A 25,745-nucleotide genomic window follows, 5' to 3' on the forward strand; every position below is an offset into this window, starting at 1 on the left:
CAGAGTATGCAGGTAATTCCCTGCCCTGGATTACCAGGAAGTACTTAGCATCGTAAGGGCTTTTGTCCTGAGAGTGTACAATTAATTATTAAAGAGATGATGTCAACCCTTTCAGATAAGTTTAATATTTAGTTTGAGGCTTGAAAAACTAAAGGGTTTGTCCCTCGACTTTGCACATTGTTGCTAGGGTGCTAGTTCAAAAACATAAAAATATGAAGCCAAGGGGAAAACTGTGTGATTTTGTTCTTTTTGTGACTATATTTGTGCTTAGATCAGAAACAATTTTTTAAGGCTGCTCTGCCTTCCTTGTCTTCAAGCTTAGAAAATAGGTTGCTGTTATAAGTCTGATACAGTAAGAAAGGGAGCCTGGGGTAAGAGGCAAAATGACAGACAGAATGCATGATCCAAAAAACTGAGGGGAGGAGGAGAAGGGTGAGAATAACACTGGTGGGCTTTCTGGAAAAGGTGGGCCTGGAGGAAGACCTGGAAGTGGTCAGTTTGGAAGCAGGTTCAGGTAGAGGGTAGATTCAGGGCTATAGCGGGGGCTGCTCTTCCCTTCCCCCTTTCCCTGAGAGAGGGTCGGGGTCTCCACCAACAACAACGGCCTCAGCTCTGAGGAGAGTGCTGGACAGAGCTGGGTTGGAGGCCCAACCTACTCCAACTCTGGACTCTGCCCAGGAATTTCCTGCTGAGATGAGAAGACAGACAGGCCAACGCACAGCAGGTCAGACCCAGGTTGGTCCACAGAAACGGGCTCCTCCATCTCTCCGGAGAGTGACTTGTTCCCCACAATATGTGAGTACGAATATGACTCTGTCTCTCTCCTTGCAGCCGGGTGTGTGTGAGTGTCTGTGCTTATTTGACTGTGTGTACACTTTTTACACAGGTAGCTGGGCTTTCCTGGGCTCAGCCTACGTGTGTGCGCGTGCGCTGGGTATGTCAGCTCAACCAGGCTGGAGTTTGGATTGAGTAGGTTGTTCCCCAAGGACAAAAAGGAGAGACAGCAGGAGGTGGGAGAGATGGAATCTTAGTTAGGACTATTATTTACAAATGAGCTCAAGCCTATGAAAAGAGCTTCAACATAAAAGGGAATATATTGACTTTTGTAATCGAAAAGTCCAGGAGTAGGACTGGTTTCAGGTATAGCTGGATCCAGGGACTTGAATGTTGTCTTCAAGATATTGTCTCTTCATCCTTCAGTGGTGGGAAAGTATACACAGTGATGACATCGCTCACTAGCAGTGGGGTTTAACCTTTTTGTATAGAGCTTCTCTTCAGAAGAATGCCTGTATCAGATGCATACACATGCTGTACATACTTCCTGATTTTTCTTCCCTGTTCCTGCTCGGCCTCCCAGAATTTATGAAGAATTGCCTCTCACAGTGAGTGAAGGAAGGCCTCACATGGTGCCTTACTCTGTGTGCTGAGGAATCCAAGTCTGTGGTCTCTACGCACAGTGAAGGTGGAGCTTTGGGGTGGTATCAAGTGGCCACCAGGCAGAGCTCTGACTGTCAAGCATCTGGTCCCCACCCTCTCCCCTTTCTCAGTCTCCTCAGACCCCTTGCCTGGGCCCTGCCTGGCCTCTCCCCTTTAGGTTTGGGCCTTGAATTTGTCTTTCAGCTGGAAGGTCTGGCACATGGAGGAAAACACACCAAGACAAAGAGAGTCCATCTCTCTCACACCCATGGCCAACGGTCTGGAGAACATGGGGGCTGAGTTCTTGGAAAATCTGGTATGTTCCCTTCCCCATCCACCATCTTGGCCTCCTGGTCTTGAGCCCAGCCCATGGTGGGAAAGGGCCTTTATTTACCATCTTCCTTCACACCCCTCCTTTTATGCCTTCTGCTCACCTCCTTGCTTGAACATAGGAAACCCCCCCATGTGTTGTCCTCCTCTGCACAAAGCACCTTTTATTTTACTCATTAAACATTTACTGAGCACCTACTCTGTGCCAGCTTAGCCTGTCTTAGTCTGGAAGGTCAAGGAAGATCTCAGTGAGGAAGCAACAGTTCAGCTGTGATTTAATGGGTGAAGAATCAGATGATGGTGGGGGCAAGGTCACTTAGGAAGTCCCAATCTTCAAGGAGCTCGCAACCTAGTCCTCGCTCAGGAATGGCCATGTTGAGGCCCACCACCCAGAACTCTGGAGCCTAATTTGACACCCTCTGTCCTAGAACTGTGCTCCATAGGGTTTCCAATGTCTGATTTTCCAGAAGTAGATTGCAAAGCCTTTCTTCTGAGGCACCTCTGGGTGGACTTAAATCTCCAACCTTTTGGTTAGCAGCTGAGAATATTAACCATTTGTACCACCCAGGGATTGACACCCCCTGGAAAACAGCTCCATGGACGTTGAGATAAATGTTGCCCCCACAGTTGTGTGACAGTGGCCCTACCTGGAACCTTCCATGGAGTCTTCCTCTCAGGCCCCCAACCAACCCCAGCAGAGTTAAGGGCACCCCTCCCTCACTCAGACCATGCACCCCTCAAGGGCAGAAATGGTGTCTATCACAGAGACCAGCACACAGTAGGCACTTAGTACATGCTTTGCTGAATTTAATTACTTCGTCCTCTATTTACTTCCCATGCACGCGTCTAGCCCTGACCTCAGCCCACTCGGGACGTGCCGTGGGTGCACTGGGGGTGGCAGGGCACTTCACCTCCCCATGCCCCCAGCTCTAGCTCAGGTGTGGGTGGGTGGCCCATTCTGACCTTCCTCTGCTGGCTGTAGGAGGAAGGCCAGCCCCCTGACAGCAACTGGAGCCCTGCAGAGGGTGGGGGCAGCTGGAGCAAGGAAAGGCCCAAGCCCTTGTCCAGATGGTAAGTGATTTCTGGGAGGGAGGTGGGCTGGCTTGGGGAGGGGACCACTCTGTGGAACAGAGATTGGAACCTGGCCTCCTGGCAGACAGGGGGTGCCCTTAAACCTTTGTGGAAGGAAGGTGAAAATGCATTTCAGCCAACACTCTTGGGCAAATGAGCTCTGGGGTCATTACCTCAGAGACAAGCCAGGTCTGAAGCTCCCAATCTGCTTTTAAGCAGCCAGAATGGAATCCCATTGGGAATCCCAGTGTATACTGTGGGGCTGCTCTCTTTGAAGAGGGTAGGGGACTTTGAACCCACCCAGCCTCCTTCTCAACCTCCCTCTTCTCTCTTCTACTCTACTTGTCTCTGGGGCACCTCGGGGGATGCCGAGTTTCAGTTTGAAAACCCCTGGACTGGACCAGTCCCCTCACTGAAGCCCAGAGATGGAAAGGGACTGCCCACGTCATACAGGCGATGAGTGTCTGCGGGCCTAGAACTCATCCTCCTGAACCCCAGGCTTTGGGGTCCTCACTGGCCAGACCTCCTTGAGCTGAGGGGAATGTGCTGGGCAGGGGGCGGAGGGGAGCAGATTCTGCCTGTCTGCCTCAGTGGGGAGGGACTGAGAAGGATATCCCCCTCCCTCTCAGAAACTCATCCTCTTGGTGGGAAGGTGGGGACAACAGAGAGGAGGCAAGAGGCTCCTCAGAACAGCAGCTGCATGTGATTCTAATGACATGCAGTCAGCACCTGCTAGATGCTCAGCCTGGGAGTCCCAGAGATATTCAGACACCAGCCTTTCCTCCTGGGACAGATGAGTGGCCCAGTGACCAGGCGAGAATTGGTGTCTGAACTGGCCCTGAAGGAAGTGGGGACGATGGCTGCCAGGCACGGGGCAGGCTGTTTCTGTGCCCTTTCACTGAGAGAGGAGTGTCAGAAGCTGCTGGCTCAGATCATACGCTTCTGCAGGGAGTAACTGAAGAGCTGGGAGCCTCTCACTGGCTCCATGGACAATGGATGGATGCAGGGCAGGGGAGAAAAGCAGCCCTTGCTCTTTGTGCATTTCTCACCTGGGCTGATTCCATCCCAAGCCCCAGAGGAGGGATGACACTCCAGGCAGAAGGCACAGCTGGTGCAGACACAGAGGCAGGAAGGCACAAATGGGCCGAGCCACTTCTAGTTTGCTCTGGGCTGGGACTGCCTCTGACCCTCAGCCTTGAGGCCTGTGAGAGGCCAAGGCCAATTTCTGGCTCACCCCATGTGGCCATTTTACCAGAGACATACCTGGAGGTGTTGAGGATGTCTACTTGGTGGGAGCCTAGGAGGGCCGCTCACAGACCCTGCTGGGTGTTTCCTCAGGAGGAGCCTGCAGCCAGCCATAAGAGTGAGACACTTCTGCAAGGAGCATGCACGGCTGTTTCATTGGATCCTCACAGGCTTGCTTTGCACCGGTGAGTCTGCTGCCCAGCCTGGCCCAGGAGACTGCCACTCCCACCCCAGCCACCTAGTCCCCAGCCACACCCACACCAGCCACTTCAGCTCCTGCCACCCGAGTTTCACCCACCCTCATCCCAGCCATCTCTGTCTTGGGGCAGAGCCATTCATTCACCCAATCGTTCAAGAAGCGCTGAACACCAATTCCAGACCAACTCCCTAAACAGATGCTGGGGCATCAGAGTTAAGCCAGCCGGTACTTGATCCCAAGGGACTCCGTGATTAATAAGGGAGAGAGGAACAAAAATTCTTTCCACATAATCCAATAAGCCATCTGGGAGCACCAAGGAGGGTTGGGGAATGATCAGGGAGGGCTTCCTGGGGGAGGTGAAGTTCCAGTCTCACAGGTTGAGTAGGCGTTAGGCAGGTGGAGGGGAAGGATGATAAGGAGTGAGAACAGCATCCCATGCAGAAGAATTACAAGAGCAAAGGTGAAAACTGGGAGGGTGTGGGCAAAAAGCTGATAAATAGTCTGGAAGGTAAAGTTCTGGACAAGGAGTGCCAGAGGATGAGGTTGGAGGGATACAAAAGGGCTGAGTGTCAGGGAAGGGGGGTCATACTCAGGGACTTGGAGACCAGAGAGAGAGCCACGGAAGGGTTTAAACTGGGAAGCGGCAAGGTCAGATTCACACTGTGGAGCCCTGAAGAAGCCGGCAGGGTGGACTGGGAGAAAGAGGCTGAGGGCAACCCCGCACGTGTCAGAAGACGAAGTGGCGAAAGAAGGACCGGGTTGGATTTCAGAAATGCTCAGAAGGCATAACAGCTGAACTTGGAAACTGATTGGGGACATTGGTGGGGCTTGCATGAGCACACGTTTTTTATCCATGGTTGCATGTCCTGTCCACTCTTCAAGGATCCCCACCCCCCCCCGCCCCCCAAACTTCAAAAGCCAGGGAGAGACATTTCACCCCTTTGCTTCCTGCTATTGCCTTTCTTTCTTGAGGCATAAATACAAACTGGCTCAGCTGCCTGAAGGGGAGATAGGCAAAGGGGACAAAGGATATTCCAGGAAGAAAACTGTCATTGACTAATATTTCAGAATCAGATCCAGGCACACACGTGGGAACTCCTTCATGGAGTAACTGGCTTATCCATCTCTGTGTCCTCCATGGAACCCAGTATGGCTCGGGAACACAGTAGGTGCTGCACTGGTGCTCAGAGATTTTCTGCTGTCTTGCACTTGGATGTGCTTCAGGGCCTCCTTACACATCTCCCTCACATTTGGTCAGCACTTTACAGTTTGCAAAATCCTTTCACACTCATTTTGTCAGTTAACTCCGTGACAACCCTCTGACATAGCAGGGAGGATTGCTCTTATTTCCAGATGGGGAAGCTGAGGCTCAGAGAGGTTGGGTGGCTTTCTTGCCCTCCAGGCTCAGGGGGAATAAGGTAGAGCCAGTGGGTGGGGTTACAGGGGCCTGGAGAGGCTGGTGTCATTGCTGATCCCTATCTCTGTCTCACTCCCATCCCCAGCATTCACTGCCTTTCTGCTGATTGCCTGCCTCCTGGATTTCCAGAGGGCCCTGGCACTGTTTGTCCTTACTTGTGTGGTGCTCACCTTCCTGGCCTACAGCCTAGTGAAGAGGATTCTGGGGCCAAAGCTGATGAGATGGGTCAGGCCTCTTGGGAATTCCCGCCTGAACCTCTGGTTTAAGAGGTGAGTGAGCTTCAAGCCTCAAGACATGGCAGGTGGGGTCTACTCTGGGGCACAGCTAGGCTGAGTGAGGTCCTCAGCCTTTGTCCCACAGGGGGTTCCTGGGTCATGGAGAATACACTCCATCCTGCTGGCCTTCTGGGAGCCCAGGGCAGAAGTTGCTAGGTGGCTTCAAAGCTAGCAACCATTTTTGTGGTGTTTGGCCAGTTCCCGTCTGGTTTTCTGCCCCAGTTGGAACAGGTGACTATGACAGCTGGAACAGGACTCAACACCCTCCTAAATTTGGAGATCCCAGCAGGGCAGGTCCATATCAGTGTCTCTCGTCAGATCACCTGGGGCACCTATGGAACATAGAGCCGCCAGGGGACCACCCCTGGAGTCTGATTCAGCAGGCTGAGGCGGGGTCTGGGTGTTAATATTTTTAATTAGCCCCCCTGGGGATTCTGATGTAGGTAGTCAGGCTACTGGGTCACAGTTTGGGAACCCTTGGTTTTCAAACTAGGTTCCTTGGAGCTCTGGGAGCCTGGGGGGGGGGAGCAGCAGACTTCCCACTCTGCATTTCAGCCAAAGAGCTCTAACTTTATGTTTTATACACTGAGGTTTGCAAGATAATTTTTCTAGAAAAAAAAAAAAAAGGTTTCTATGGCTTAATAGAAAGCTTGAAGACCAGCAATCTATTTAAATATTCTATTTTGTTGCTGAAGAAACCAGTGGTCAAAGATACTTAATGACTAAGCCCAGGCAGTCACACAAGCCACAAGGGTATTCCCAAAGTAAGATTCCCATATCACAGCAGAATGGTTTGAGTTGCCCTAGGAAGAAATCCAAGCTGCACTGAAGGCATTGGCAAGAAACAAGCCTCCAAGAATAGATGGAATACCAATTGAAACAGTTCAACAAATAGATGCAGTACTGGAGGTGCTCACTCATCTATGCCAAGAAAATTGGAAGACAGCTACTTGGCCAACCCACTGGAAGAGGTCCATATTTGTGCCCATTCCAAAGAAAGGTGATTCAACAGAATGCGAAAATTATCAAATAATACCATTAATACCATACACAAGTAAAATCTTGCTGAAGATCATTTAAAAACAGTTGCAGCAGTACATCAACAGGGAACTGGCAGAAATTCAAGCTGGATTCAGAAGAGGATGTGGAACCAGGGATATCATTGCTGATGTCAAATGGATCTTGGCTGAAAGCAGAGAATACCAGAAAGATATTTAAATGTGTTTTATTGACGATGCAAAGGCATTAGACTGTGTGGATCATAAAAAATTATGGATAACATTTGAAGAATGGGAATTCTAGAACACTTAACTGTGCTCATGAGGAACCTGTACATATAAAGAGGCAGTCATTTGAACAGAACAAGGAGATATTGATTGGTTTAAAGTCAGGAAAGGTATGCATCAGGGTTGTATCCTTTCACTATACTTATTCAATCTGTAGTCTGAGCAAATAATCTGAGAAGCTGGACTATATGAAGAAGAATGGGGAATCAGGATTGGAGGAAGACTCATTAACAATCTTGATATGCAGATGACACACCCTTGCTTGCTGAAAGAGGACTTGAAGCACTAACTGATGCAGATCAAAGACTACAGCCTTCAGTATGGATTACACCTCAACATAAAGAAAACAAAAATCCTCGTAACTGGACCGATAAGCAATATCATGGTAAATGGAGAAGAGATTGAAGTTGTCAAGGATTTCGTTTTACTTGGATCCACGATCAATGCCCATGCAAGCAGGAGTCAGTAAATTAAACCACGCATTGCATTGGGGGAAACCCTGGTGGTGCAGTGGTTAAGTGCCGCGGCTGCTAACCAAAGGGTCAGCAGTTCAAATCCGCCAGCTGCTCCTTGGAAACTCTGTGGGGCAGTTCTACTCTTTCCTATAGGGTCGCTATGAGTCAGAATTGACTCGACGGCACTGGATTTTGTTTTTTTTATTGCATTGGGCAAATCTGGTGCAAAAGACCTCATTAAATCGTTAAAAAGCAAAGACATCACTTTGAGGACTAAAGTGTGTCTGACCCAAGCCATGGTATTTTCAGTTACCTCATAGGCATGCGAAAGCCTTTGAATTATGGTGTTGACAAAGAAAGCCTTTGAATTATGGTGTTGACAAAGAATATTCACTATACCATGGACTGTCAGAAGAACAAACAAGTACAGCCAGAATGCTCCTGAGAAGCGAGGATGGTGAAACGTCGTTTCACATACTTGGGACATGTTATCTGGAGGGACGTTCCCTGGAGAAGGACATAATACTTGGTAAGGTAGAGGGTCAGCAAAAAAGGAAGACCCTCAATGAGATGGATTGACACAGTGGCTGCAACAATGGGCTCAAACGTAGCAACGATTGTGAGGATGGCCAGGACCAGGCAATGTTTCGTTCTGTTGTACATAGGGTTGCTTTAAGTTGGAACTGACTCGATGGCACCAAACAACAACAATCTTAATGGAAACAGATCACCAGGCCTTTACTTCTGAGGTACCATTGGTCAGCAGTCCAGCACAATCTGTTTGTACCACTTAGGAGCCTTAGGAGAAAATATTTGTAACTTTGGCTTAAGTAAAGATTTCTTAGATACAGACCCCAAAATCACAATCCATAAAAAATTTGACAAATTAGAGTTCATCAGAAGGAAGGTCTGCTCTTCAAAAGACACTGTTAAGAGCTATAAAATGACAAGCCACAACCAGCAGAATAGTGTTGCAAATTACATGTATATATAAAATTTTTTTTTTTTATAAGATATATGGATGGCAAATAAACCCCTGGAGAGATGGTCAACATCATTAGTCATTAGGGAAATGCAAATTAAAACTGTAAAGAGATACTATTATATATACCTGCTAGAATGACTAAGGAGCCCTGGTGGTGAAGTGGTTAAGAGCTTGGCTGCTAACCAAAAGGTCAGCAGTTCGAATCCACCATCCACTCCTTGGAAACCCTATGGAGCAGTTTTACTCTGTCCTATAGGGTCACTATGAGTCAGAAATGACTCAGCGGCAATGGGTTTAACAGATAGAATGACTAAAATTCAAAAGACATAAAGTCTTTTGGCAAGGATATTGAGGAACTGAAACCCTTATATGCTGCAGGTGGTGATATAAAATAATAGAATCACCTTGGAAAACAGTTTGGCTGTTTTTTTAAAAAATTAGACCTGTGTACCCTAGGATCCAGTTATTCCCTTAGGTATTTACCCAAGAGAAATGAAAGCATATATCCACAAAAAGACTAGTATATGAATGTTTGAATACTCAAAACAGCTTTATCTGTAATAGCCAAAAACTAGAAACAACCTAAATGTCCCTCAGTGAGTGAATGGATAAGCAGATCATGGAATAGCCATGCGATGGAATACTAACCACTGCCGTTGAGTCAATCCTGACTCACAGTGAACCTATACTTAGCAATAAAAAAGGACATGCTCTTTTTTAAAATTATTTTTTATTGTACTTTAGATGAAAGTTTACAGAACAAACTAGTTTCTCATTAAACAGTTAGTACACATATTATTTTATGACATTGGTTAATGTGTTAGGTATCCAGTGCTGCTGTAACAAAAATACCACAAGTGGATGGCTTTAACAAAGAGAAATTATTTTCTTATAGTCTAGTAGGCTAGAAGTCCAAATTCAAGGCATCAGCTCCAGAGGAAGACTCTCTCTCACCCTTGGCTCTGGAGGAAGGTTCTTGTCATCAATCTTCCCCTGGACTAGGAGCTTCTCTGTGCAGGGACCCCAGGTCCAAAGGACATGCTATGCTCCTGGTGCTTCTTTCTTGGTGGTATGAGGTTCCCAGCTCTCTGCTTGCTTTTCTTCCCTTTTATCTCTTGTAGGATAAAAGTTGGTGCAGGCCACACCCCAGGAAAACTCCCTTTACCTTGGATCAGGGATGTGACTTGAGCAAGAGTGTTACATCTCACCCCAATCCTCTTTATTCACAGGCAGAGATAATGATTTATAACACTTAGGATAATCATAAAATTGAGGACAACCACACAATAGTGGGAATCATGGCCTAACCAAGTTGACACATACTTTTGGGGGACACAGTCCAATCTACAACAGTTAATAACCCCATGATATGTCAATACTCTCCCTTCTTGACCTTGGGTTCCTTAATACCAGATTTACTGTCCCCTCCTGCCTTCTGGTCCTTGACCCTGGGCTGTTGTGCCCGTTTAGTCTTGTTTTGTTTTATGGGCCTAATTTTTGGCTGAGGGATGAATCTCAGGAGTGACTTCATCACTGAGCTAAAAGGGTGTCCGGGAACTACACTGTCAGGGTTTCTCCAGTCTCTCTTAGGCCAGTTAGTCTGGTCTTTTTTTTGTGAGTTAGAATTTTGTTCCACATTTTTCTGCAACCCTGTCTGGGACCCTCTATTGTTATCCCTGTCAGAGCAGTTGGTGGTGGTATCCAGGCACTATCTAGCTGTATTGGACTCAGTCTGGTGGAGGTGATGGTAGATGTGGTCCATTAGTCCTTTGGACTAATCTTTCCGTTGTATGTTTAGCTTTCTTCATTCTTCCTTGCTCCCTAAGGGGTGAGACCAGTGGAGTATCTTAGGTGGTCACTCACCGGCTTTTAAGACCCCAGACGCTACTCACCACAGTAAAATGTAGAACATTTTCTTTTAAACAATGGGAACACAGTCTTGCTGCATGCAGCAACATGGATGAATCTCAAAATAATTTTGCTGAGTGAAAGAAGTCAGACCAAAAAAGATTTTGTACTGTATGATTCCATTTATATAAAATTCTAGAAAATGCAAAGTAATCTAGTGACAAAAAAGCAAACCAACAACCAAAAAATCAGATCAATTGTTGCCTTGGTCAAGAAGGGAGAGTACTGACATGTCAAGGGTTGTTAATAACCAATGTCATAAAACAATACGTGTACTGTTTAATGAGAAACTAGTTTGTTCTGTAAACCTTCATCTAAAGTACAATTTAAAAAAATAGATACTAGGACTTTCAAAAAAAATTGTTGCTTTGGGGGAGAAGGTGGAAGAGAGAGAGGAAGAGGGCTCAAGGAAAATTTGGGGGTGATGGATATGTTCACTGTCTCAATTGTGGTGATGGTTTCCAGGTGTATACAGATGTCAAGACTTAAACTTTAAACATATGCAGTTTATTATATGTCAATTACGTCTCTAATAAGGTTGTTTAAAACACCTCCCAAACATTCATTTAAGTTTTCAAAAAGTGAGTAATCACAACCAACAACTCCCAAGCTCCAGAGGATAAGCTAGATAACTGGGATCTTCTAAAATTTAAACACTTATGCTCATCAAAAGACTTCACCAAAAGAGTAAAAATACAACCTACAGACTGGGAAAAAAATTTTGGTTATTACAAATCAGACAAAGGTCTAATCTCCAAAATCTACAAGAAAATCCAACACCTCTACAACAAAAAGACAAAGAATCCAATTAAAAAATGGGCAAAGAAAGCGAACAGACACTTCGCCAAAGAAGACGTTCAAGCAGCCAACAGACACATAAGGAAATGCTCACGATCTCTAGCCACCAGAGAAATGCAAATTAAAACCACATTGAGATACCTCTCACCCCGGCATTACTGGCACAAATCAATAAAACAGAAAATAAAAAATGTTGGAGAGGCTGCGGGGAGATCAGAACTCTTATGCACTGCTGGTGGGAATGCAAAATGATACAACCTTTTTGGAAAATGATACGGTGCTTCCTTAAAAAAAAAAAATTTTTTTTTTTTTTGGAAAGCTAGAAATAGAGGTACCACTTGATCCAGCAATCGTATTCCAAGGAATATATCCTAGAGAAATAAGAGCCGTCACACGAATAGATATATTTATACCCATGTTCATTGCAGCATTGTTCACAATAGCAAAAAGATGGAAACAACCTGGATGCCCATCACCAGTTGAATGGATAAACAAACTGTGGTACATACAAACAATGGAGTATTAAGCAATGCTAAAAAACAACGATGAATCTGTGAACCATCTCATAATATGGATGCATTTGGAGGACATTATCTGGAGTGAAACAAGTCAGTCACAAAAGGACAAACATTGTATGAGACCACTACTGTAAAAACTCATGAAAAGGTTCACATATAAAAAGAAACAATATTTGATGGTTACAAGTGAGCAGAGGGGTGGGGATGGAAAAACAGTTATTAGACAATAGATAATTGGTAACTTTGGTGAAGGGTAAGGCAGTACACAATACTGGGGAAGCCAGCGCAACTTGTACAAGGCAACCCCTTGGTAGCTCCATAGACACATGGACCTGAGGGATTGAACTCCTGGGCTGAGGGCGGTGGGGACCATGATCTCAGAGAGTATCTAACTCAATTGGCATATACAGTTTATAAAGAATATGTTCTACATTCTACTTTGGTGAGTAGTGTCTGGGGTCTTACAAGCCTGTGAGCGACCATCTAGGATACTCCACTGGTCTCACCCCTTCAGGAGCAAGGAATAATGAAGAAAACTAAAGACATAAGGGAAAGATTAGTCCAAAGGACTAATGGACCACATCTACCATCACCTCCACCAGACTGAGTCCAGTACAACTAGATGGTACCTGGCTACCACCACTGACTATTCTGACAGGGATCACAATAGAGGGTCCCAGACAGAGCTGGAGGAAAATGTAGAACAAATTTCCAACTCAAAAAGAAAGACCATACTTGCTGGCCTGATAGAGACTGGAGAACACCCGAGGGTATCGCCCCCGGACACCCTTCCAGCTCAGTAATGAGGCCGCTCCTGAGGTTCACCCTTGAGCCAAAGATTGAAACGTCCCATTGAACAAAACAAGACTATAGGGGAGCACCAGCCCTGGGGCAGGGACTGGAAGGTAGGAGGGAACAGGACAGCTGGTTATAGGGAACCCAGGGTCAAAAGAGGAGAATGTTGATGTGTCGTGGGGTTGTTAACCAATGTCATACAACAATGTGTGTACTGTTTGATGAGAAACTAGTTTGTTCCATAAACCTTTGTCTAAAGTTCAATTAAAAAAAAAAGGAAAGAAAGAAAAAAAAAGGTGAATCAACTTCAAGAAAAATAGTAAATTGAGAGACCAGGTGGCACAAAGACAAGGCAAAAATCTTGCCTAAGAAACTGGGATGACAGACTTTTGTGAAGCATAAGGAGACATATAAAGAGTAAACGTTGGAATTAGCCTGCTTGAGTTTGAATCCTGGGTCTGCCTCTTCCCAGCTGGGTGACCGTGGCCTGGAGAGAATTGTAGTTAAGAGACTAGACTTTGCATCCAGAGTGTCTGGGTTAAAATCAGCTCTGGCACTTTCTACATGGTTGGCTTGGAGCAAGTTATTTAACTGCTCTGTGCCTCAGTTTCCTCATCTCTAAAACAAGGACAGGAAGAGGGTGTAGCTCAGGGAGGTCCGTGGATTCAATGGGAACTCCTGTAAAGCACTGGGCACAGTCCCTGGCATGTACCTTCGCCGTCATGATTAGTACCCCATGAGCTGATGACCCCGTCCCACGCAGGGAAAAGTTGCTGTAAACGTGAGGGCCAGTCCTTGTTCAGCTCATCGTTGCAGAGCACCATTATTGCTTCTGGGCTGTTGAGGAGCAGAGCCCCACAGCCCAGAGTGCTGAGTCCTAGGCCCCACAGCCCACCTCAGCCTGGTAGGTCAGAGCATCATTGTAGCTGGGAGAATTCCTGTCCCTTGATAGAGCCTGTCCTTGTGCTTGGCACCATGCTAAGTTCCATATATACATCTTTGTATTTAATCTTCTCAGCAATCTTGTGAAACAGGCTCTTTGGCCCCATTTTACCAATGGGGAAACAGACTCAGAGAGACCCAAGGCCACACAGCTAGATAGGTATGCCTAGCATCTGCTGCTGTTTTCACTGTGCCATTCTCTCCCCTCCCACCAGCCCTGAACACACTTCCCTGGGGCCCTGGGTGCTGTGTGGAGGTGGGGAGGTGCTCAGGGTGACGGCTCCCTGCCCTTTCTCTGCAGGGCTCTAGCCCTTGCTGCATTGCTGGGCCTGGTCCTGTGGCTGATTCTGGACACCTCCCAGAGGCCTGAGCAGCTGGTGTCCTTTGCAGGAATCTGCATATTCATCCTCCTCCTCTTTGCCTGCTCGAAGCATCACCATGCAGTGAGTGTTTAGCTGTGAGGCCACAGCTGGAAGGCAGCGAATAGCCTCTCTGCTCTGCCCCTGAGCTGGGGTGGGGAGCTGGGGTGGGAAGCTGGGGTGGGAGCAGGTGCTCCTGTTGGGGTGCTGGGGAGGGCCAGTGTGTATTGGGGCAGGCCCCTTGTGAGGCTGCTAAAGGACTGGGCAGGACACAGGTCAATGTGGGAGACTACAGGACTGGCGACCCCAGGCAGGCCCATCACCTCTCAAAGCAGAAGCCCTCAAGCTCCTCAGTGAGGCAGGAGGTGCTGCCTGGGGAGGCCTGGCTGGCTGCCTCTCTTGGCTCAGCGGCCACCCTCTGAGTTTCCTTATTTGTTTCCTTGGTGATATGTCCTCAGGTCTATAGACTCAGAAGCTCCTCCAGCGCCTGTCAGAGGAGCCGAGAGTTTCCTGGAATCATCGCTGTTGTTGTTTTGTGCTGTCAAGTCGATTCCGACTCATAGCAACTCTGTAGGGCAGAGCAGAAGTGCCCCATAGGGTTTTCTAGGCTGTAATCTTTACGGGAGCAGATCGCAGGGTCTCTCCGCCCATAGAGTGACTGGTGGGTTCAAACCTCTGGTCTTTCAGTTAGCAGCCAAGTGTATAACCACTGCACCACCTGGAATCATTACTAATTCTCAATGTGTGGTCCCCACACCAGCAGCATCACTTAGGAGCTTGTTAGAAATGCAAATTCTCAGGCCCCAGCCTGGACCTCCTGAATTTGAAACGCTGGGGGTGGGGCCCAACTATCTGGTTCAAGAAACCCTCCAGGTGATTTGAAAGCCGCTAAAGCACAAGCACCACCTGCGCATTAGGGAGGGGCCCAGCCCCTTCTCTGTCTCTGTCTCTTTAGTTGAGCAACCACCCCCTGATATCAGAGCCTGTCCCAGTTTCACAATGTGGCTAATACCTCCCCCCAGGCTCCAGTCAAGCCTCCCAGGAGGTTCCTACGCACGCTTGGGTTTGGCATCTCTGAGAAGGCATCATTAAGCTGGGAGGGAACCAGGGCTCTGAACCATTTCTTTCTGGTTTGAAACCTTGCTGAGAATTTGCATTTCTAACAAGTTCCCAGGTGATGCTAATGGTGCTGGAGGAGCAGTGGTTCTCAAAATTTATTATACAGAAGAATCACTGGGAGATCTTGTTAAAATGTAGATTGTGATTAAGTATATCTGGGCTTGGGGATGAAAGTGCAAATTCTAGGCAGGGATTTGAACTGGAACCAACCAGTTCGAAGTGCCAGAGAGAACAGCAGCCCTTCTGTGTCTAGCTCTGTTCTGCTGGGCTGAGTCCTAGAGGGAGTGAGGGTCAAACCGTTGGAGGAGAGAGGAGGAGGGTCCAGGCAGATGGACCAGTTTTGTTGAGCCAGAGAGAAGCTGGGCCCTGGACAGGCTGGTGCCCAAGTCCTGAGGCCAGGCCCCCAGGCCACAATCCAGCTCCTTTCATTCAGTGATGACCAGGGACCAAGTGCCTTTGCATGCTTAAGAGTGGTCCAGATTCACACCAGACCTTGTCTAGACCTTGCCCCAACCCTGCCCACTGCCCAGGCCCATTGCTGCCAAGAGTGTGGCTTATTTTGGACCCCAGGGAAGGTCTGAGCACTGGCAGCAGCCCCAGGGCTCAGACTGGGCCCAGCCTCAATCCTATAGACAGGGCCAAAGTGCCTTCTACCCTTACCCCACCCCAAGGAGCTGAGCTCACTAGGACCTTTCTTTCCGTGGCAGGTGTCCTGGAGGGCTGTGTTCTGGGGCCTTGGGCTGCAGTTTGCACTCGGACTCTTTGTCATCAGAACGGAACCAGGGTTTATTGCATTCCAGTGGCTGGGTGACCAGATCCAGGTGTGTACATGGGGGCTGTGCTCGCAAGTGCATTTTGGGCTGTCAGTTGCGGCGGGGGGGTGGGTGGCCATGGAGGGGATTGGAACAAGGAAGATGGGTGTACTGGGGCCCAGACCAGGCAGCCGCAGGGGGATGGGTAGTGTTACTGCTACTTCCCTAAGGCCTGGTACCACCAACTGTATGACCGGTCCTTTCAGAAGCTGGAGTCTGATAATAAAGAGAATCCTAAAACAGGGAGAGTCTTAGGGTATCTGGACACTATGGCATGTGGCTCTTAGTGGTCATTAGTGATGCGGAACTAATAATAGTTACAAGTGCAAATGATACACTTTTTAAAACTACACAGGTTAATACTACACTAACCTCCCTCTTAAAAAAAAAAAAAAAAACCCACTGCCTTGAGTTGATTCTTACAGTGACCCTATAGGGCAGAATAGAACTGCCCGGTAGCGCTTCCAAGGCTGTGATCTTTATGGGAGCAGACAGCCACATCTTTATCCCACAAAGTAGTTGGTTAGTTCGAACCTCCCGCCTTTCTGTTAGCAGCCAAGCTTTTTACCGCTATGCCACCAGGGCTCCCTCGCCTCCTTACCACCTTGCATTTCCATGTCCTCTGGAATGGGAGTGCATGGGGAATCCTGCGTGTCTGGGGTCTATGCACACCTGCTGGCCATGTGGCAGATCTGTCGAGGAAAAGATTGAGTGTTGCTGCTTTGGTCACATGACACATTTTATAGATGGGAACACTGAAGCCTGGACGAGAGAAGTGACTTGTCCCTGCAGTCACATCGCAAGTTCAGGATCTAAATACAGGTGTTCTGCAGAAGCATGGCCAGATTCTAACACCAAGGCCACAAGCCCCGCATGGGGACAGGGTGGTGGTAGGCTGTGCCACTGTTGTGAGGGGACCAAGCAGGCAAAACAGGCACCACCTTTGACGGTCTTCATGCGTCTAATGGTCTGGCTTCCTCTATTGTCTGTCTTTATCGTCCTAACCACGATCATTTCAGAGTATTTCTTTAAAATGCATTGAAAAGGTGAATGTTCCTAGAGGGAGCACGCACCCATGGTCAGGGCTTTAAGGCACCTTGCCAGGTGGTACTCAGCCCCTGAGAAAGGTCCTGGGCCAGGGACTGCGTGTCCTTGGGGCCAGGAGGGCCTCTGTCCTTGGCATCTGGGATGGGGCCCAGGCAGTGGGAAAGTCACGAAGGGCAGGCAAGGCCTCCAGCTCACCCCAGCCTGGATCCTCCCTGCTCCCTTCCTGGCTGCACTGGCCTTTATGTTTTGTTTTGTTTTCTCCTTTCAGATCTTCCTGAGCTACACCGAGGAGGGCTCCATCTTTGTGTTCGGGGAGGCCCTGGTCAAGGACGTCTTTGCCTTTCAGGTCAGCTCGACTTTTGGCCCAAGAGGCCTTCAGCAGCTGCTGCCCAGCTGCCTGGAGCACGCGGGGGAGTCTGAGCAAGCCGGGCTGAGCCAGGGCTGAGCACAAAGCGCAGGGCCTGGGGGCAGGGGGAGGGATTCCTGTGGGGCAGAGGCTGTTCTGGGGAAGCTAAAGAAGCTTACGCTTTGGGGACCTGGGGGTAGGGGGTGCAGCAGTGTGTTCACCTGGTGATATGGTTTTTTAAAATTTGCAAAAGTAAGATATTTCTGTGTTCTTTTTCTTAAAAATACCCCCCATTATAGTATTGCTGGGGGGCTGAGAACAGGAAGCAGAGAGAGGACAGACAGGGATGGTGCCTGCTGCAACCTTAACACTTAACATGCTGCAGGGACTCTAGGCCTAAAACGGCAGTTTCCAGGAATCCTTAGGTTCAAGTGATCCTCTCATAGGGCTCCTCATTCAAGGCGCCCTCATAGGCCACCTCCTCCAGGAAGTCTGCCCTTATTAGTCCAGATGATCATTCCCTCCTCTGAAGCCTCTAATCCCTCCCTCGTTTCTTTCCTCCCTCCCTCTTTCCTTCCTTCCACCAAAAATGTGCACAAAATATTATAGGGAAAATTAAGACACTGTTCTACCTCAAAGCCCTTACTGTCTAATGGTAGAGACCTGGCCCTAATTTGAAACAGGGCAGCCTGTGCCCAGCGGGTTCCTGTGTGGCCCGCTGCACTGTTCAGGGTGGAGCTGTAGGTACTTGCTTCTTTCTCCAATTAACCGCTCAAGCACCTAAATGCTGCATCTAGTAAGAACTGAACGCAGGCCTCTCTGCTGGCCTCATACCCCAATGGTCTAAAGACTCTAAGACTCACACCAGGTTTAAGCTCCACTTCCAAAGACCAGGCAGAGAGAGACCTGGGACCCGGTCACCCAAGAGCTGGCCCCAGTTTTGCCTCTGTTGGTGTGGTACCGTGGTGGAAATCAGTGCTGCCCAGTACCTCCTGGACCCCAGCACTGAGGAGCAGCTGTGCAGGACCCCATGTGCAGGCTCCTGGGGTTTATGGCTTTTCTTGTTCATGCTGGCCATACTTTCCCAAAGCAGCCTACCCTGCTGGGGCTGTTGGGCCCAGGAGGCGATCAGCCTGAGCCATAGGCTTAGCCTTGGACTTCAGGGCTAGTGTGGAGCCAGGGTAGGACTCCAGACGCCTCCTGCCCACTCCCAACCCTGGCCTAGGGTGAGTTCCGGTCAGAGCCAAGGTGCCTGTCTGTGCCAGCAGACTCTCTGGAAATGTACAATCCATGCAAGGGGTGCTAACGATGTCAGGCCTATGAGGAAAGGGGGTCAGACCGGGTTCCTATCCTCTCAGGTGTCATCTTGTCCCCTGCAGGAATTTGCCCACAATGTTTCTCTGAGTCCAGTTCTGTGTAGGAAGGGGAGCCTCTGTCTACCCACCGAAGGTCCCCTAGCACCATTCCCTCCGGGCCCTGGGGGTCTGCTTCCATCACAGTTGTACGTGACTGTGGGGAGCACTCAGAGTTTAAGGGAAGAGCAGTGAAGATCTCCTCCAAGGCGACTTCTTGTGTCCACCCAGACAAAGAAGTGGCCGGCGGCTTCTCGCCAGGTCACCGTTGCCTTAGAGTCAGTTCTGACCCGTGGCTACCTCACACGGGACAGAGGAGAACTGTGCTCCATAGGGGTCTCAATAGCTGATTTTCTGGAAGTGGATAGCTAGGTACCTCTGAGTAGACTCAAAGCTCCAATCTTTCAGAGAGTAGCCGAGTGTGTTATCGCACCACCAGGACTGCCCCTTTCTATTACAGACAGTCAAGTCAAGGCCCTGAGAGGATCTGTGATCAGGCCATCACCCAGCGAGTCAGGGCAGAGTCAGAGCTGACCCAGGGGACTGGACTCCCAATCTTTTGCTGTTTTCTATAAGTAGAAACCAGTAATGTCCCTAATAACAATTACATTTTTTAAAACATAGTAGTAGTGGCAGAGGACTTTGAGATTGAATGTTCTGTGAAGAGAGAATTAACAAGCAGGGTAGTTTGCCATTAACCAGCCTCAGCATTTCCCTGTCAAACACCTGCAGTTTCCTGACCCCTGGACAAATTCCCGGTCAGTGTACTGACCAAAGGCAGCCTTAGAAATGTCAGGGCGATGAGGGAACATGTAAGACAAATGTTCCAAGGCCATGGAATTTCCTTTTTCATGAGATTCACTGATCACAGAGCTTCGTTCACGTCCTCCACCCTGCATCTCACAATATACACACACACACATACACAGATACACATCTGACACACATACACACTCACACACACATACCACACACACTCACACGGACACAAATATCACAACCACACACACCGACATGCACACACAACAGCCACACATACCACACCCATACACTCATACACAGAGACACACATACCACACACACACATACAGACACACATACACATTTACAACACACACACACTTACATAAACACACTCATATATACACGTACCACACAAACATATTCACATACACACAGGTACACGTACCACACACACAGAGATACACATACCACACACACTCACACACACATACAGACACACACACCACACACACATTCACATACACACACAGATGCACATACTACATACACTCAACACACATACACAGACACACACACCACACACACATACACAGACATATTTACAACATACACACTCACATATACACATACCACACACATGTTCACATGCACACACAGATACACATGCCACACACACATACACACAGACACACATACCACACACACACATTCATGCACACTCACATAGGCACATACCACACACACACCACACACACATTCACACACACTCACATACACACGTACCACACACACATTCACACGTGCTCATATACACACATACTACACACACATACATACTCACACACACATGCCACACACACACCCACATATACACATATACAGACACACATACCACAACACACACACCACACACACTTTCCAAGCTTGGTACTTGCCCTCTAGATGGAGGTGTTGAGGTTTGAATGGATGGCTCAGGTGTTTTCTTTCTGTTCTTTCTGTGAATTGTGTCGACCTAGCCTAGGCCTTTAGCCCAGGGAAGTCTTCTCTGAGCTCACTCAGATTTTCATACTCCAAACTGCTTCCTGCTGGGCCATGGTCCCAAGCTGGTCACATTTCCAGGAAGCTGAAGCTCTGCCTCGGGCTTTCTTCAGGCTTCAACAGACCCGGGGTCTGGACTCCAGCACAGGTTTCATGCTGGCCACCTCCTGGCTAAGGCACCTTGATTAGCCATCCTACCTTGACTCTGTTCTAGGAACTTTCTGCACCCCGCAATCAAATGCCCCTTAACTCCACACACAATATCATCCCCTCAGTATTGCTCCAGGTTCTGGAATATGCACAGATTTTCTCTCTAAGGAACACCTAGGGTGAAGGAAAATGTTTCATCTCCCAAGCGCTTCAGGGAGATGCAGCCCTCTGAAATCCTCAGTGGTCAACAGTCTTGAATTTAGCAAAGAAAAGAGATAAGAACTAAAGGTGCCATTGGATTTGGTAATTAGGGGTCAATACAGAAACCTTGGTGGCACAGTGTTTAAGAGCTACGGCTGGTAACCAACAGGTCAGCAGTTCAAATCTACCAGCTGCTCCTTGGAAACTCTATGGGGCAGTTCTACTCTGTCCTTTAGGGTCACTATGAGTCGGAATCAACTCGGTGGCAACGGTTTGGTTTTTTTTTTTTTTTTTGGTAACTTTAATGCTCCCTGGGTAGATCCAGGGTGGCTCGAGTATTACCCATAAAGGCTGGCTGTTCAGACCCACCCAGTGGCTCCCGAAGAAAGGTCTGGTGAGCTGCTTCCCTGAAGATTACAGCCAAGAAAATCCTATGGAACAGTTACACTCTGTAACAAACGGGGTCGCTATGAGTTGGAATCAACTTGACAGCAATGACTTTGTTTGTTTTGGGGGGTTGTAACCTTAGTTAAAGCGTTTAACCTTAGTTAAAGCGTTCGACTGTTAACCAAAAGGTTGGCAGTTTAAAACCACCAGTGGCTCTGTGGGAGAAAGATGCGGCAGCCTGCTTCTGTAGAGATTTACAGCCCTTGGAAACCCTATGCGATTGCTGTGAGTCAGAATTGACTCAACGGCAGTCGTTTTTGACCTTAGTGAGCATGCTTTTTAGGGGAGGGGTTGAGTGGAGACCTGGGTGGGATGGCTGAAAGGAGGGAGGTGGGATGAGGCAAGCAGGAGAGGTCTGATGAGAACAGGGCATCTGCAAAGGGCCCTGGAACAGCCTGGCCAGCAGAGGTGGGGAGAAGAGAGCAGAGCACTGAGGTCATTCTGGGAGAAGGGATGGTATGAGCAGGAATCAGGAGGCATGTCCAGCCAACCAGAGATCCAGTTTGTCTGGACTTTGAGTGAGTCCTTTGGCTCTTCTGTAATGTTTGTGGTGCGGTGGCCCTTGCGGTAGTTGCCTCTGAGGAATTGTTCAGCTTTGAGGGTTTGTGATCCATCTTGGTCTGGGGCTGGTGGCAGGGCAGGCAGGGCTTGGGCCTGGGGAATGGAAGGAATGGGAGTTTGTCTGGAGAGTCTTAGGAAGTTAACCTCCTGGATTTGGGAGGGTAGCAAGTGGAGGGGGCACAGGGAAGAAGTAAGAAAAGTCTCTAACACCTTGCTCTGGAGAGACCTGTCTCAGCTCCCTTCCGGGAGAGGAGGGAGTAGGGGCATGTCCTTAGCGTTTAGTCCTGCATTCGAGGCCCTATCCTGGGAAGAAGATGAAGTTTGCTCACAGGGGATTGTTGAGACTCTAGAGCAGTGGTTTTTGAGTGTGGGGTCCAGACCACCACCAGCAGCATCTGAAAAGGCCAAATTCTCAGGCTCCACATTTGACCTATTCAATCTGAAACTCAGGTGAGGGGTGGTGCTCAACATTTTCATTTCTAACAAGTTCTCAGGTGGTTCTGCTGACCCAGGGACCACACCTTGAGAAGCACTGGCCTAGGGGAGCTGGGATTTCCTCCTTCCTTGTGTTGTGAGTGAGGATTGGTACTAGCAGAACCGCCAGCTAGAAGTTTCTATAAAGGAGTGATTGGGACTTGGGGCTGCTACAATCCTGGGTTCAGGCTCTTCCTTGCCACCCTGACACAGAGAGATGAGCCTCCCGGGCTGGCATCAAAACAAACCTCAGGGCTGGGGATAGATTATCCAATAGGGAAGGCAAGCACAGTGCTTTTCTTGCTTACCAGATCCTCTGTAATAAACAATTTCACATTTTTTCACCCCATCAAAGAGTCTCCTTCTAGGTATGGCTGGAATCTGTCTCTCTCCCAACCCCACAGCACCTTCCTACAGAATCAAAGCCTGTCTTCAAATTTACAATCCGTGACAGGGTTGGAGGACCCAGTGAGCAATGTAAGCATGGACTTATTTGTGCTCACTTACTACTCTGTAGTGAACAATTCTACATGCATTTCACCACATCTTTCATAATCTACTCCTGGTCAGGGCCATGGCAGAGCTTTGGCAACCTGCCTGGATGCCAGGATGCATTCTGCCTCTTTCCAGGTGTGTGACCTTGGGCAGGAGACCCTGGGTAGTATACATGGTTAATGTGCTTGGCTGCTAGCCAAAAGGCTGGAATTTCAAGCCCACTCACAGCAGCTTTGGAAGAAAGGCCTGGCAATCTGCTTTCAAAAAGTCAGCCATTGAAACCCCTGTGGAGCACGGTTCTACTCTGACACATGGGGTCGCCATGAGTTGGGGCCAACTCAATGGCAAGTCTTTTTTTTTTTTTGTGAAGGGGACCTTGGGCAGGTTACCAACACGTCACAGCCTTGGTGTGCCCATCTGTGAAGTGGAGACCTCTGTCTCTCTCAGTTGCTATGAGGATTGATGTATTACACACATTGAGTACCTGTCATGTAGTAGGACCTCCTCAATGCCAATTTCCCTCCCACTTCCCACATCAGCATTTGAGCTGCCTGCCTGCTCTTCCACCATCTTACGTACTACAGGCCCCAAAGTTATTTCTTGGCCTGTGAGATCACATTGACCATGAAAACCTTTATTTGGCATCAAGTGTCCCAGCTTGGAAAATCAGGGGTCACCTTTCTTCCCTTCCATTCATCTTCTCTCACTAAATGAGAAAAACCAGTTGACATTGAATCGACAGACTCATGGTGACACCATGGATGTCAGAGCAGAACTGTGTTCCATAGGGTTTTCAATGGCAGACTTTTTTGGAAGTAGTTTGCCAGACCTTTCTTCTAAGGCAGCTCTGAGTGGACTCCAACCTCTAACATTTCAGTTAGTACCCAAGCGTATTAACCATTTGCATTACCCATGGACTCCTCTCCCTAGACAGACGCTACTTAATCCAGAACGTAGCTTCCTTTCCACAAAAATCCCCATCTCTCAGGTAAAAAAGACTTCTTGGTTGCTGTCAGGATAAAGTCCCAATTCTGCAGTTGGGTCCTGCTGCCCTGGTCACTATCCTTCCTGGCATGGGCCTGCCTCTGCAGCCCTGCCACACTACCTATAGCCCCTGGGATGATAAAGTGGACAAGCCATCTAGACAGTATGTGATCCTCTCTTCGTTCTGTCTAAGGGAGAGCAGAGTGATGTCATCACACAGGGTATGAGCGCTTCCAGCACAGGCAGCAAGCAGTCACGGAGCAGGAAAAGGGCTTCTTAAGCCTGTGTTCCCTGTCAGGTGATGTCCCTAACTGCAGTGGCGGAAATATAGCATGGAGCAATTCCAGAGAAAAACCCTGTGTGCTGCAGTGTCTTTCTGGAAGGGAAAGGTGAAACACCCCAAAGGAGCTTTGTTATGGATTGAATCATGTCTCCCACAAATGTGTATTGTAAATCCTAATCTCTATGCCTGTGGTTGTAATCCCATTTGGGAATGGGTCACCTATGTTATCTTAATGAGACAGGATTAGTGTAGGATGTATCTTAAGTCAATCTCTTTTGAGAGATAAAAGAAATTAAACGAGCCAGTGAGAAGAAGAAATGGGGGAAGATACATGCCAAGCCACATGAAGATTGTCCAGGAGCAGAAGCTCAGAAGACACAAGGACCTTTCTCCACAGAGAGAAAGCGTTCCCCTGGAGCCAGAAGCCTGAATCCGGGCATCTAGCTTCCTAACCACGAGAAAATAAATTTCTGTTTGTTAAAACAACCCACTCATGGTATTTCTGTTATAGCAGCGCTAGATAACTAAGGCAGAATTTGGTACTGAGAAGGGGGCCACTGCTCTAACAGATACCTAAAATGTGGAAGCAGTTTTAAAGTTGGGTAATGGGTAGAGGCTGGAAGAGTTTTAAGGTGCCTAATAGTAAAGTCTAAAGTCTAGATTGCCTTGAAGAGGCTATTATAGAATTATGGACGACAAAGGCAGCTCTGGTGAGGGCTCAGAAGGAACTGCGGAGAGCTACAGAGAGTCTGTATCGTCTTATAGAATACGTATTGCACCAGCAACAGAATGGTGCTAGAAATGTGGTCGTTAAATGTGCTCCTGGCAAGGCTTTAAAAGAAAAGGATAAGCATGTGTCTTAGTTATCTAGTGCTGCTACAGCAGAAATATCACAAGTGGATGGCTTTAACAAATGTTCTCTCACAGCCTAGTAAGCTAGAAGTCCAAATTCAGGGAGTCAGCTCTAGGGGAAGGCTTTCTCTCTCTGTCGGCTCTGGAGGCAGTTCCTTCTCATCAGTCTTCCCCTGGACTAGGAGATTCTCCATGCAGGAACCCCAAGTCCAAAGGACATGCTCTGCTCTCAGTGCTGCCTTCTTGGTGGTATGACATCCCCCTGTCTCTGCTCACTTCTCTCTTTTGTATCTCAAAAGAGATTGGCTCAAGACAATCCAATCTTGTAGATTGAGTCCTGCCTCATTAACATAACTCCTACCTATCCCACCTCATTAACATCATAGAGGCAGGATTTACAACACATAGGAAGATCACATCAGATGACAAAATGCTGGATAATCATGCAATACTGGGAATCAAGGCCTAGCCAAATTGATACACATATTTTGGGGGCATACAATTCAATCCATGATGTTCTACCCTTTGCCCCCCCCAAATCCATGTCCTTGCCACATGTAAAACATACTCACCCCGTCATATTATAGCAAAAGTCTTAAACTCCAATTCCAAAATCCAAAAATTCCTCTTCATTTGTAAAATTTAGAATATAAGTTATCTGCTTCCAAAGGTACAATGGCAGGACAGGCACAAGCTAGACATTTCCCTCACAAATGGGAGAAACTGAAGGGAAAGAAGGCATAACAGGCACCAAGCAAGTCAGCAGAATAGTTTATATTAGCCCTCAAGGCTTTGAAAATAATCCTGTGTTCTCTGAGACCATTCACACAATAGTCCTGCC

General features: G+C 48.1%; 1 protein-coding gene across 3 annotated transcripts in view; it reads left to right on the forward strand.

Annotated features, from left to right (window-relative positions):
* Positions 1-370: 370 nt before the first annotated feature.
* The window catches only part of SLC28A1 (solute carrier family 28 member 1), a 53,246-nt gene continuing 27,871 nt past the window's right edge, over positions 371-25,745 (forward strand). For 2 of the 3 annotated variants that reach the window (XM_064267172.1, XM_064267174.1), the window contains exons 1-7: positions 371-1,732; positions 2,729-2,817; positions 4,156-4,247; positions 5,764-5,947; positions 13,942-14,083; positions 15,826-15,939; positions 17,246-17,323. In XM_064267172.1, the coding sequence (XP_064123242.1) occupies positions 1,637-1,732; positions 2,729-2,817; positions 4,156-4,247; positions 5,764-5,947; positions 13,942-14,083; positions 15,826-15,939; positions 17,246-17,323 (795 nt within the window). In that variant the 5' untranslated portion in view covers positions 371-1,636. The remainder of the gene's footprint in view (positions 1,733-2,728; positions 2,818-4,155; positions 4,248-5,763; positions 5,948-13,941; positions 14,084-15,825; positions 15,940-17,245; positions 17,324-25,745) is intronic. The other variant, XM_064267173.1, reaches the window with a different exon arrangement.

Source organism: Loxodonta africana, chromosome 13 (assembly GCF_030014295.1).
Source record: "Loxodonta africana isolate mLoxAfr1 chromosome 13, mLoxAfr1.hap2, whole genome shotgun sequence".
In the NCBI taxonomy this organism is placed as follows: Eukaryota; Metazoa; Chordata; class Mammalia; order Proboscidea; family Elephantidae; genus Loxodonta; species Loxodonta africana.